The 13,662-nt window shown below is 41.9% G+C and overlaps 1 protein-coding gene across 2 annotated transcripts in view; it reads left to right on the top strand.

The window, feature by feature from the left end:
* Positions 1 to 13,662, top strand: part of appl2 (adaptor protein, phosphotyrosine interaction, PH domain and leucine zipper containing 2) — a 135,838-nt gene that overhangs the window by 85,210 nt on the left and 36,966 nt on the right. For both annotated transcript variants that reach the window (XM_063072234.1, XM_063072233.1), the window contains 3 exons: positions 5,720 to 5,762; positions 5,849 to 5,905; positions 5,990 to 6,081. In XM_063072234.1, coding sequence (XP_062928304.1) covers positions 5,720 to 5,762; positions 5,849 to 5,905; positions 5,990 to 6,081 — 192 coding nt within the window. The remainder of the gene's footprint in view (positions 1 to 5,719; positions 5,763 to 5,848; positions 5,906 to 5,989; positions 6,082 to 13,662) is intronic.

Below are 13,662 nucleotides of genomic sequence, written 5' to 3'. Positions count from 1 at the left end.
GCCGGAGGATCGGCGTATTGCTCATGTTGTTCATTGTTTAAAAAGGGTTCTTTTTTTTAAAATTTTTTTTTATTTTATTTTTATTTGGATAAGGAGTTCACAATTATCATGTACTTTTTTCACACATATAACCTTTTCCATTTTTTTATATGTATAAAACTACAATTATTTATACATTCTTAAGTACACATTGAGATGATATAAAAGCAAAATAAACATTTAAATAGATAATTATGTACTGCGGTAAATCTAACCTATTAGGCTAAGTAATGAAATTAGTTGTTAAGAAAAATGGTAATAATAGTTTCCATACAACCCTTCTGGACCATTTCCACTGGTCCAAAATGTTGCATACAAGCCTATATACCAACCATTGTAGGTGTTTATATCCCAATTTGTTCATGCTTGTTCCTGCCAGCAGACAAAATTATCCAATCCCTATGTACTTATTTACTTAATTTTTTTCATTTTTTTTTAATCCCTTTCCCAAATCTTTCCCTTTACTTGTGTTAATTCTCTATTTTCCAAAAAAAAACAACAAACATTTAGACTAGGGGTGCTTACGTTAGCAATATTACTGTGTTGATGAGAAGAGCAATATAAATTATTAGGAGAGTCATCTAAAGTCTGCTCATATTGGGGTTATATATTCAATCCATTTATTCCAAATTTGATAAAATGTTTCTTTTTGAGTTCTCAGGGAGTAGGTCAACTTTTCCATTTTAAATATTTCCAAGATAATTTCGTACCAATCTTCTAATGTAGGTGGTATTGGATTTAGCCATTTTCTAGTGATTGATTTCTTACTTGCCGCTGAGAGGGCCTGCAGCAACTTTATATCTTCCTTCTGTTCAAGGAACAATACATGCCCCAAATAGAGCGTCTCAAAGTTCAGAGGTATCTGGGACCTAAGTACCTTAACTAATGTTCTATGAATACCTTCCCAAAATAGACTTAATTTAGGGCAATCCCAGAAAATATGAAAATAATTTGCCTCCTTGGAGCCGCACCTTCTCCAACACATCACATTTGTATCTTTATATTTTTCCTGATATGGGGTCTTGAAGTATCTTATAATGTTTTTCCAACAATGTTCTCTCCAAGTCAAAGAATTAGTCGAGGACCATTGAAAGTTGCAGATTTTCCCCCAAGCCCCCTCTGAAAGTACCAACCCCGCTTCTTTCTCCCACTTCTCTTTAATATACAGTGTATTTACATTTTTAGCATGGGAGAGTGCATTATATAGGCGAGAAACTGATTTACTAGGTATTGAACTGCAAGCCGAATTCAGAATCTTGAAAAATTCTAATTCTACTGTTGATAGGTCTGTATATCTACAACTCTGGTTAACATAGTTTCGTATTTGAAGATACCTAAAAAAGTCATTATGTTCTAGGCCATGTTTGTCCTGCAGGATTTGGAAACTTTGTAATACTCTTTTATCTATAAATGAGAGGTAGGTTGTAAGACCTTTCTTTATCCATAGCTCAAATCTTTTATCTCCTCTGTTGGGAAGGAATTCGGTATCATATGCACACCATCTAAAGAGTTTTAGCATGTTATTAATTCCACATGAATTAACCACCTTCTGCCATACTTTTAATGTAAGATTTATCCAAGCATTATTAAATTTTTCCAACTGGGCCATCAATCCTTTGTCAGCTATTGAGGCCTGAAGAGGAAAACTGTCAACTAATCCAAATTCTATTTCCTTCCATCTAGCCTTATATTCCCTATTACACCAATATAACAGAGGGGTTATCTGTGAGGCATAAAAATAATTTCTCAGGCAAGGAAGAACCATACCTCCTCTTTCCTTCCCTAACTGTAAGGTGTTATATGGAATTCTAGGTTTCCTTCCTTGCCAAATGAAGCGGGAAATCCATTTGTCCCATTCCCTGAATTGATTATCATCCACCTCCACTGGTAAAGTACGGAAAAGATATAATAACCGAGGAAGAATATTCATTTTTATAGTATTTATTCTTGAATTTAAACTTAAAAAGGGGGTAAGATTCCATCTATGCATATCTGCTTTTATCTCTGAGATTAATGGCCCATAATTTGCCTGTGACAGTGTTGAAAGATCCTTCGGCAGGGTTATTCCTAAATATTTTAATGATTTAGCTTCCCACTTAAGATGGGAAGTAAACCTGGCAATTATCGGCCTGTGGGTTTGACGTCAGTGGTGGGTAAATTGATGGAAAGTATTCTTAGAGATGGTATATATAATTATCTGGATAGACAGGGTCTGATTAGGAACAGTCAACATGGATTTGTGCGTGGAAGGTCATGTTTGACAAATCTTATTGAATTTTTTGATGAGGTTACTAAGAAAGTTGATGAGGGTAAAGCAGTGGATGTTGTCTATATGGACTTCAGTAAGGCCTTTGACAAGGTTCCACACAGAAGGTTAGTTAGGAAGGTTCAATCGTTAGGCATTAATATGGAAGAAGTAAAATGGATTCAGCAGTGGCTGGATGGGAGACGCCAGAGAGTAGTGGTGGATAACTGTGTGTCAGATTGGAGGACAGTGTCTAGTGGCGTGCCTCAGGGATCTGTACTGAGTCCAATGTTGTTTGCCATATATATTAATGATCTGGATGATGGGGTGGTAAATTGGATTAGTAAGTATGCAGGTGATACTAAGATAGGTGGCGTTGTGGATAATGAAGTAGGTCTTCAAAGCTTGCAGAGAGATTTAGGCCAGTTAGAAGAGTGGGCTGAAAGATGGCAGATGGAGTTTAATGCTGAAGAATGTGAGGTGCTACATTTTGGTAGGACTAATCAAAATAGGACATACATGGTAAATGGTAGGGCATTGAAGAATGCATTAGAACAGAGGGATCTAGGAATAATGGTGCATATTTCCCTGAAGGTGGAATTTCACGTGGGTAGGGTGGTGAAGAAAGCTGGTGAAGTATGTTGGCCTTTATTAATCAGAGCATTGAGTATAGGAATTGGGATGTAGTGTTGAAATTGAATAAGGCATTGGTAAGGCCAAATTTGGAGTATTATGTACAGTTCTGGTCACCGAATTATAGGAAAGATGTGAATAAAATTGAGAGAGTACAGAGGAGGTTTACTAAAATGTTGCCTGGGTTTCATCTCCTAAGTTACAGAGAAAGGTTGAACAAGTTAGGTCTTTATTCTTTGGAGCGTAGAAGGTTGAGGGGAGACTTGATAGAGATGTTTAAAATTATGAGGGGGATAGATAGAGTTGACGTGGATAGGCTTTTTCCATTGAGAATGGAGGAGATTCAAACAAGGACATGAGTTGAGAGTTAAAGGGCAAAAGTTTAGAGGTAACATGAGGGGGAACTTCTTTACTCAGAGAGTGGTAGCTGTGTGGAACAAGCTTCCAGCAGAAGTGGTTGAGGCAGGTTCGATGTTGTCGTTTAAAGTTAAATTGTATAACTATATGGACAGGAAAGGAATCGAGGGTTATGGGCTGAGTGCAGGTCAGTGGGACTAGGTGAGAGTAAGAGTTCGGCACAGACTAGAAGGGCCGAGATGGCCTGTTTCTGTGCTGTAATTGTTATATGGTTATAAGTTGCCCAGTCTTCAATGCCACTATCAAATGCTGTAATGGTTCCAATTAATGCCATCCTTGTGTTAATTTTACTTGTTATATTAACTTAGCCCAAGTCCCTTGTTAATTTAACCCCGGTCCCTGGTTTCTTTTTGACTCACGTGGCCTTTTTTTTGCTAGCATCGCAAGTGTACTCTGGTTAGATGCGAGTGTAGCTCCTTTTTTTTTATCTCCCTTCTGAGGCAGCCTTGGGGTGCAGCGCCGGCTGTGGTCTCGCCTGGACGCGCTGCGGCTCCAACTGTGTCTTTCGGTCTCCCGACGTTCCCGACTCCGGCTGAACTCCCACTTCTTTTCAGATTCGCGGCCTCACTCGACCTCTTCTAAGTGGCGTTATCAATTAAAACACGGCGTTCCGTTACGATGCAGGTTCATTAACCTCGTTGCCAATTTGTTGTGTATGTGGCCGTTTACACAACAGTATCATTATTAAAAACGCTAGAGACCGGAGCTAAGTTAACTGGGGCTTTTACTTATGGAACCCAAACTGAACACATGTATACAGATCAATACGCGCCTAATAGTGCATGCTCAATAACGTGTTACTACGACATAAATAGTCCCAATGGTACAGGTTGCATTTCCTGTGTCACCTTTACCCTATTAGGTTGGGTTTCCAGTTTAAACAGAGGATTTTAATACTCTTTCTTCAATTGTGTTCACATTCTTACCAACACTGTGACGCTGATAGCCTAAGCCAGGAGAATAAGGAATAAATATTGGCTCAATACTCCCTGGATGTAGCAGGATCAGATACCTGACATTCCTAACTGGGATTGGAGAGGTTTTGTTCGCTCGTGGGTATAGTCAGCATTTTTCCCACTTACTTTGCCTTGAGAAAGAGATATTTCACCACCTTTGTGGACCACTGTAGTCCTTGCAGTGAGGGTACTCTCAGGGTGGTTCGTGGATTTTGATCAAGTATGGGTTAATGTCCATGTGCAACTGTGTGGCAGCTGGGAGCTGCTTATTTCAAACAGGAATCAGTGAACGTTAGTGAACAATTATTGTGAGACTGTGTGGCGGCTGGGAGCTGTTTGTATTAACAGGAATCAGTAAACATCCTAAAGTCATCATCTCTGACTTGGGATCTCTCACTACTGTAGTGGAGTGTCAAGGTTTGGAGCAAACACAAGTGAAGTCATTGAGTATTTTGCTTTGGCGAAGTGGGATTTGCTGTGCTTTTTGATTTCATTAATCTTTTCAGAGCTTTTAATACTGGTTTTATCCGGTAGTTTGCTCATCCAGTTTTTTTTTTACACACAAAACAATTTGAATGTATTTCAAAGCAAAAAAATAACTGCAGATAGAGTTATCGAGTCATAAAGCAGCACAGCACGGAAACAGTGCCTTTGGGCCATCTAGTCTGTGCTGAACTGTTATTCTGCCGAATCTTATCGACCTGTACCTGGACCCTCCATACCCTCCAAACCCCTCCCATCAATGTATTTATCCAAATGTTGTAATCAAACCCATCACTTCCACTGGCAGTTTGTCCACACTCACCACCCCCCAAATGAAGAAATTTCCTCTCTGGTTCCTCTTAAACATTTCACCTTTCACCCTTAACCTCTGACCCCTAGTTCTCATTCTTGTTGACATCTGAAATAAAAGTGCTAAGATTCTCAGCAGAACACGCAGAGAGAAACCGTGTTAATGCTGTTTCAGCAGAACGACGAGAAGTTGGAAGTTGCAGAGAAAAGAGGTAAAGAAAAGAGCAGGATGGAGTGTAAAGCAGGGTGGAAACTGAAAGAGACTGGAGAAGGGTAGTGAGTTCTGGATGGGATGTATCTTGCTTTGGTGAGGCTAGCCAATTCAGACTTTACATTTACCAGACTGATAGGCAGTCTGCATGCTCCTCAGAAAGTCTTTGTCCTTGTACTCCTCAGACACCCAACCCGTTCCACGTATATTACTAAGCTTTGGCCAAGGTCTAGACTTGCTTTCCAGTTTAGCATCTTCCAACAGGGCAAAAGCACAGACCCATTTGTCTCTGGGCCAGGAGAGCTGCAGTTTATAACCAAAGGAAAACAGGAGAATAGGTTCAAATGAAATCAACATGTTTAAAATTGAACTGTTCCGTATCAAAGCTACTGTACAGCTGGTTACATGTGAATGGTTGCATTGTAGGAACATTATTCTGCAAGCAGAAGGCAAGCTGGAATATGAAGAGGTATCAAATTAAATCATATTCTCAGATTTTTCTTTCAGCTGATTTCCTTAAAGATTGACATAACAGTTTTGTTTTTTTATTTACAGTGGATTTGCACAATCAATAATATATCCAGACAGATCTACCTCACTGACAACCCAGAGGTAACCTGCTTTGTTACATTAATGTTCCCTGTATTTTGTAAAAGGTTCACGGTTAGTGGATTAACAAATCCCTTTGCGTTCTAGGCAACTGCAATCAGGCTGAACCAAACAGCCGTGCAGGCAGTGACCCCAATGTCCACGTTTCAGAAGAAACATGAAAGTTTTCGCCCTAAGCGGTAAGGCTCAGGATCAGGGATCAACTTTATTCACCATATACATTTACGTGAATAAGAATTATATAACATTATTAAAATGGTTAATAGTGTCCACAGTGCAGTGTAGGGACGGGTAATGGATGGCAGTAGGTGGGGATTAATTGCCTGAGGGAAGAAATTTTTCAGGTGTGAAATTTGTTTTAAGGGAGCTTTTGGAAAAACCAGGTTGCTGAGTGGGTAGTGTCCACAGTGATTTTTGCTGCCTGCTTCTTCATCATGAACACACACCAGTACTGCAGTACTGCAGCCAATGGCCTTTTCTGCTGACCTAAAAGTTCACTGTAGTTTTCATATATTCTGAGAGGATGCTGCACCAAACCAGTCGCAAGAGGTACATCTTCTGCTGGACCTTCCTGTTAATGAAGGAAATGTGGTTCTCCCACATAAGCTCCTGCAAAATCATGACACCCAGGAGTCTGAACGTAGCTAACTGTAGAGTTGTTGGTGAAGAGTGGAAAGGAGGCAATTTCTCCTGAAGTCCATATGCACTAAAGGTGTATTTAAATGTATGTAGCATTCGGAATAAGGTGGACAAACTCATGACGCAATTAGAGATTGGTCGATATGATGTGGGCATCACTGAGTTGTGGCAGAAAATAGGCCATTACTTTGTATCGAAAGGACAGGCAAAAAGGCATAGGTGGTGGTGTGGCTCTGATGGCATTACATCTTCAGAAAGAGGGTCAGAGAATGTTAAATCTTTGTGACTGGGGTTAAAATGCAAAGGTATTTGATCTGATACATGTGACTTATGCTTTTCCCTTTGCAGATTCAACTCAATCATATTATGATCACCGCCTCCTAAGGGTATAAATAGTAGACAGGAAAAATAGTAGACAGGATGTGGGGTTGAGATTGCAAAGGGAGCTGGAAAAGGCACGTACAAGGGTAATGTCACAGTTGTAATGGGAGACTCCAATATGATTGGGAAAATCAGTTTGCTGTCGCAACAGAGAAAATTTGTTGATTGCCTATGAGATGGCTTTTTAGAGCAGCTTGTGCTTGAGCCTTCTCAGGGAAAGGTTAGCTTAGATTTCAATAACCCAGATCTTATAAGGGAGCTTAATGTAACACAAGAGATGCAACACAGAGCGTCATAGGAAGTCATTCCTGCCTGTGGCCATCAAACTTTACAACTCCTCCCTTGGAGGGTCAGACACCCTGAGCCAATAGGCTGGTCCTGGACTTATTTCCTGGTATAATTTACATATTACTATTTAACTATTTATGGTTTTATTACTATTTAATTATTTATGGTGCAACTGTAATGAAAACCAATTCCCTCCAGGATCAATAAAGTATGACTATGTGAAGGAACCCTTAGGAAGCGGTGATCATAATATGATTGAGTTGAATCTGCAAAGGGAAAAGCATAAGTCACATGTATCAGTATTCCAATGGAATAAAGGGAATTACTGAGGCATGAGACAGGAGCTTGTCCAGGTGGATTGGAGGAGGAGACTGGTGGGGACATCGGCAGAGCAGAGATGGCTGAAGTTCTGGGAATAGTTCACAATGCACAGGATAGATACGTCCCACAGAAGAAGTTGTTCTCAAATGCAGGGGTAGGTAACCGTGGCAGACAAGAGAAGTTAAGGACTGCATAAAAGCCAAGGAAAGGGCATATAAAGTTACAAAAGTGATTGAGAAGCTCTGAAATTCCAACAAAAGGCGAGTAAAAAAAGCTCTCAGAAGTTTCTATGTTTCTATGAAAACGATGAAATATGAGGGCAAGCTAACCAGTAATATAAAGCAGGCTATCAAAGGTTTTTTTCAGTTATATAAAGAGTAAAAGGGAGGTGAGAGTTGATATTGGGCCACTGGAAAATGATGCTGGTGAGGTAGTAATGGAGGACCAAGAAATGGCAGATGAACTTTATGCAAACATGAGGAAATCTGCAGATGCTGGAATTTCAAGCAACACACATAGAAGTTGCTGGTGAACCCAGCAGGCCAGGCGCATCTATAGGAAGAGGTACAGCCGACGTTTCAGGCCGAGACCCTTCGTCAGGACTAACTGAAAGGAGAGCTAGTGAGAGATAGAAACATGGAAAATAGGTGCAGGGGTAGGCCATTGGGCTGATCATCCAACTCAGAACCCTGTACCTGCCTTCTCTGCATACCCCCTGATCCCTTTAGCCACAAGGGCCATATCTGACTCCCTCTTAAGTATAACCAATGAACTGGCCTCAACTGTTTCCTGTGGCAGAGAATTCCACAGATTCACCACTCTCTGTGTGAAGAAGTTTTTCCTCATCTCGGTCCTAAAAGGCTTCCCCTTTATCTTCAAATTGTGACCCCTCGTTCTGGACTTCCCCAACATCAGGAACAATCTTCCTGCCACAAGCCTGTCCAATCCCTTTAGAATTTTATACGTTTCAGTAAGATCACCCCTTAATCTTCGAAATTACAGCGAGGATAAGCCTATTCGATCCAGTCTTCCATCATATGAAAGTCCTGCCATCCCAGGAATCAATCTGATGAACCTTCTTTGTACTCCCTCTATGGCAAGAATGCCTTTCCTCAGATTAGGGGACCAAAACTGCACACAATACTCCAGGTGTGGTCTCACCAAGGCCTTGTACAACTGCAGTAGTACCTCCCTGCTCCTGTACTCGAATCCTCTCGCTGTAAATGCCAGCATACCATTCGTCTTTTTCACCGCCTGCTGTACCTGCATGCCCACTTTCAATGACTGGTGTACAATGACACCCAGGTCTCATTGCACCTCCCCTTTTCCTAATCTGCCACCATTCAGATAATAATCTGTTTTCCTGTTCTTGCCACCAAAGTGGATAACCTCACATTTATCCACATTAAATTGCATCTGCCATAAATTTGCCCACTCACCTAACCTATCCAAGTCACCCTGCATCGTCTTAGCATCCTCCTCACAGCTAACACTGCCGCCCAGCTTCGTGTCATCCGCAAACTTGGAGATGCTGCATTTAATTCCCTCGTCTAAGTCATTAATATATATTGTAAGCAACTGGGGTCCCAGCACTGAGCCTTGCAGTACCCCACTAGTCACTGCCTGCCATTCTGAAAAGGTCCCGTTTATTCCCACTCTTTGCTTCCTGTCTGCCAACCAATTCTCTATTCACATCAATACCTTACCCCCAATACCGTGTGCTTTAAGTTTGCACACTAATCTCCTGTGTGGGACCTTGTCAAAAGCCTTTTGAAAATCCAAATATACCACATCCACTGGTTCTCCCCTATCCACTCTGCTAGTTACATCCTCAATTTGAAAGTTGGAGGGGGAGATCCAAAATGATAGGAGAAGACAGGAGGGGGAGGGATGGAGCCAAGAGCTGGACAGTTGATTGGCAAAAGGGATATGAGAGGATCATGGGACAGGAGGCCTAGGGAGAAAGAAAGGGAGAGGGGGGAAGCGCAGAGGATGGGCAGGGAGTATAGGAGTAACAGCAGTCAACAATAACATAAGGCGCTCAGGATGATATCCTCAGAGTGCCCAGGAAATTATAGGCCAGTGAGTCTTACTTCAGTGGTTGGTAAGTTGATGGAAAAGATCCTGAGAGGCAGGATTTATGAACATTTGGAGAGGCATAATATGATTAGGAATACTCAGCATGGCTTTGTCAAAGGCAAGTTGTGCCTTACGAGCCTGATAGAATTTTTTGAGGATGTGACTAAACACATTGATGAAGGTAGAGCAGTATATGGATTTCAGCCAGGCATTTGATAAGGTACTCCATGCAAGGCTTATTGAGAGAGTAAGGTGGCATGGGATCCAAGGGGACATTGTGGATTCAGAATTGGCTTGCCCACAGAAAGCAAAGAGTGGTTGTAGATGGGTTGGTGACCAGTGGTGTGCCTCAGGGATCTGTTCTGGGACCCCTACTCTTTGTGATTTTTATAATTGACCTGCAGGAGGAAGTAGAGGGCTGTGTTAGTAAATTTGCTGATGACACAAAGGTTTGTGGATAGTGTGGAGGGTTGTCAGAGGTTACAGCAGAAGATCAATGGGATGCAAAACTGGGCTGAGAAGTGGCAGATGCAGTTCAACCCAGATAAGTGTGAGGTGGTTCATTTTGGTAGGTCAAATATGATGACAGAATATAGTATTAATGGTAAAACTCTTGGCAGTGTGAAGGATCAGAGGGATCTTGGGGTCCGAGTCCAAAGGACACTCAAAGCTGCTGTGCAGGTTGACTCTGTGGTTAAGAAGGCATATGGTGCATTGGCCTTCATCAATCGTGGGTTTGAGTTTAGGAGCCGAGAGGTAACGTTGCAGCTATATAGAACCCTGGTCAAACCTTACTTGGAGTACTGTGCTCAGTTCTGGTCACCTCACTACAGGAAGGATATGGAAACTATAGAAAGGGTGCAGAGGAGATTTACAAGGATGTTGCCTGGTTTGGGGAGCATGCCTTATGAGAATAGGTTGAGTGAACTCGGCCTTTACTCCTTGGAGCAACGGAGGATGAGAGGTGACCTGATAGAGGTGTATAAGCTGATGAGAGGCATTGATCGTGTGGATAGTCAGAGGCTTTTTCCTGGGGCTGAAATGGCTAGCACAAGAGGTCACAATTTTAAGGTGCTTGGAAGTAGGTACAGAGGAAATGTCAGGGATAAGTTTTTTATGCAGAGTGTGGTGAATGTGTGGAATGGGCTGCCGGTGACTGGTGGAGGCGGAAACAATAGGGTCTTTTCAGAGAGTCCTGGACAGGTACATGGAGCTTAGAAAAATAGAGGGCAATGGGTAACACTAGGTAATTTCTATGGTAAGGACATGTTCAGCATAGCGTTGTGGGCCAAAGGGCCTGTATTGTGTTGTAGGTTTTCTATGTTTCTTTGTCACTTTCAATGCAATGTACCTTTTGAACCATGTTGTCCTCGGCAGTCCTGTCACTGGGCTCTTCTTGGAGCTCCTTGGTTCTTCTAGTCAGAGAGTCCACTAAATGACTGTTAGGCAAGTCGTTCTTCAGTGTACCCACCCCCCATTTGTCCCTCTGCACCGATCTTCACCGTACTCCTACCGAGCCTCGTTTACCTACCCTGACCTTTCATTGCTTTTGGATTTTTGATTGCTTGCCTGATGTGCTGGACTGGATGAACAGAAATCTCTTCCAGGTAACCACTGAGGAGGCGAAAGCCATTTTTGTCAGTCACAAAATGCTGGTGGATCGCAGCAGGCCAGGCAGCACCTATAGGAAGAGGTACAGTTGATGTTGCGGGCCGAGACCCTTTGTCAGGACCAACTGAAAGAAGAGATAGTAAGAAATTTGAAAGTGGGAGGGGGAGATCCGAAATGATAGGAGAAGACAGGAGGGGGAGGGATGGAGCCAAGAGCTGAAAAGTTGATTGGCAAAAGGGATACAAGGCTGGAGAAGGGAGAGGATCATGGGATGGGAGGAGAGGAGCACCAGAGCAAGATGGAGAGCAGGCAAGGAGTTATAGTGAGAGGGACAGAGGGAGAAAAAAGAGAGAGAGAAAGAAAGGGGGGGAATAAATAAAATAAGGGATGGGGTAAGAAGGGGAGGAGGGGCATTAACGGAAGTTAGAGAAGTCAATGTTCATGCCATCAGGTTGGAGGCTACCCAGACGGAATATAAGGTGGTGTTCCTCCAACCTGACTGTGGCTTCATCTTTACAGTAGAGGAGGCCATGAATAGACATATCAGAATGGGAATGGGACATGGAATTAAAATGTGTGGCCACTGAGAGATCCTGCTTTCTCTGGCGGACAGATCGTAGGTGTTCAGCAAAACGGTCTCCCAGTCTGCATCGGGTCTTGCCAATATATAGAAGGCTGCATGAGAGGGTACAGTTTTTTTTATACTTTATTTTCAAAATTTTCAAACAAAAACAATGAAATCAACAAGAACATACCAGCTCAGACATGTGTAAAAATGAAATAAGCAAAAAAAAAGGGACATGACATTAGAGGGATGCCTCTTGTACGAAATGCTCAAAAATACTAAACATTAAATCTCAAATGAGGGCCATGGGAAATCAGCTGGGGGGAAATTGCTCATCCGCCCCCGGCCTCGTCAGGTAGGCAAGAAGTGGATCCCAGATAGCCAAAATTTTTTAAATTGAATTGGTTCTCAAGAACCTCAGTTTCTCCATCTGTATAACTATATAACCATATAACAATTACAGCACGGAAACAGGCCATCTCGGCCCTTCTAGTCCGTGCTGAACTCTTACTCTCATCTAGTCCCACCAACCTGCACTCAGCCCATAACCCTCCATTCCTTTCCTGTCCATATAGCTATCCAATTTAACTTTAAATGACAACATCGAACCTGCCTCAACCACTTCTGCTGGAAGCTTGTTCCACACAGCTACCACTCTCTGAGTAAAGAAGTTCCCCCTCATGTTACCCCTAAACTTTTACCCTTTAACTCTCATCTCATGTCCTCTTGTTTGAATCTCCCCCACTCTCAATGGAAAAAGCCTATCCACATCAACTCTATCCCCCTCAGAATTTTAAATACCTCTATCAAGTCCCCCCTCAACCTTCTACGCTCCAAAGACTGAAGACCAAACTTGTTCAACCTTTCTCTGTAACTTAGGAGATAAAACCCAGGTAACATTCTAGTAAATCTTCTCTGTACTCTCTCAATTTTGTTGACATCTTTCCTATAATTCGGTGACCAGAACTGTACATAATACTCCAAATTTGTCCTTACCAATGCCTTGTACAATTTCAGTATTACATCCCAACTCCTATACTCAATGCTCTGATTAATAAAGGCCAGCATACCAAAAGCTTTCTTCACCACCCTATCCACATGAGATTCCACCTTCAAGGAACTATGCGCCATTATTCCTAGATCCCTCTGTTCTACTGCATTCTCCAATGCCCTACCATTTACCATGTATGTCCTATTTTGATTAGTCCTACCAAAATGTAGCACCTCACATTTTTCAGCATTAAACTCCATCTGTCATCTTTCAGCCCACTCTTCTAACTGTCCTAGATCTCTCTGCAAGCTTTGAAAACCTACTTCATTATCCACAACGCCACCTTTCTTAGTATCATCTGCATACTTACTAATCCAATTTACCACCCCATCATCCAGATCATTAATATATATGACAAACAACATTGGACCCAGTACAGATCCCTGAGGCACACCACTAGTCACCGACCTCCAATCTGACACACAGTTATCCACCACTACTCTCTGGCGTTTCCCATCCAGCCACTGCTGAATCCATTTTACTACTTCAATATTAATACCTAACGATTGAACCTTCCTAACTAACCTTCCGTGTGGAACCTTGTCAAAGGCCTTACTGAAGTCCATATAGACAACATCCACCGCTTTACTCTGGTCAACTTTCCTAGTCTCTTCAAAAATTCAGTAAGATTTGTCAAACATGACCTTCCATGCACAAATCCATGTTGACTGTTCCTAATCAGACCCTGTCTATTCAGATAATTATATATACCATCTCTAAAAATACTTTCCATCAATTTACCCACCACTGACGTCAAACTCACAGGCCGATAATTGCTAGATTTACTCTTAGAACCCTTTTTAAACAATGGAACAACATGAGCAA

This window comes from Mobula hypostoma, chromosome 20 (genome assembly GCF_963921235.1).
Source record: "Mobula hypostoma chromosome 20, sMobHyp1.1, whole genome shotgun sequence".
NCBI lineage: Eukaryota > Metazoa > Chordata > Chondrichthyes > Myliobatiformes > Myliobatidae > Mobula > Mobula hypostoma.
Note: the sequence above shows the minus strand (reverse complement) of the source record. Positions and strands in the feature narration are given on the sequence as shown.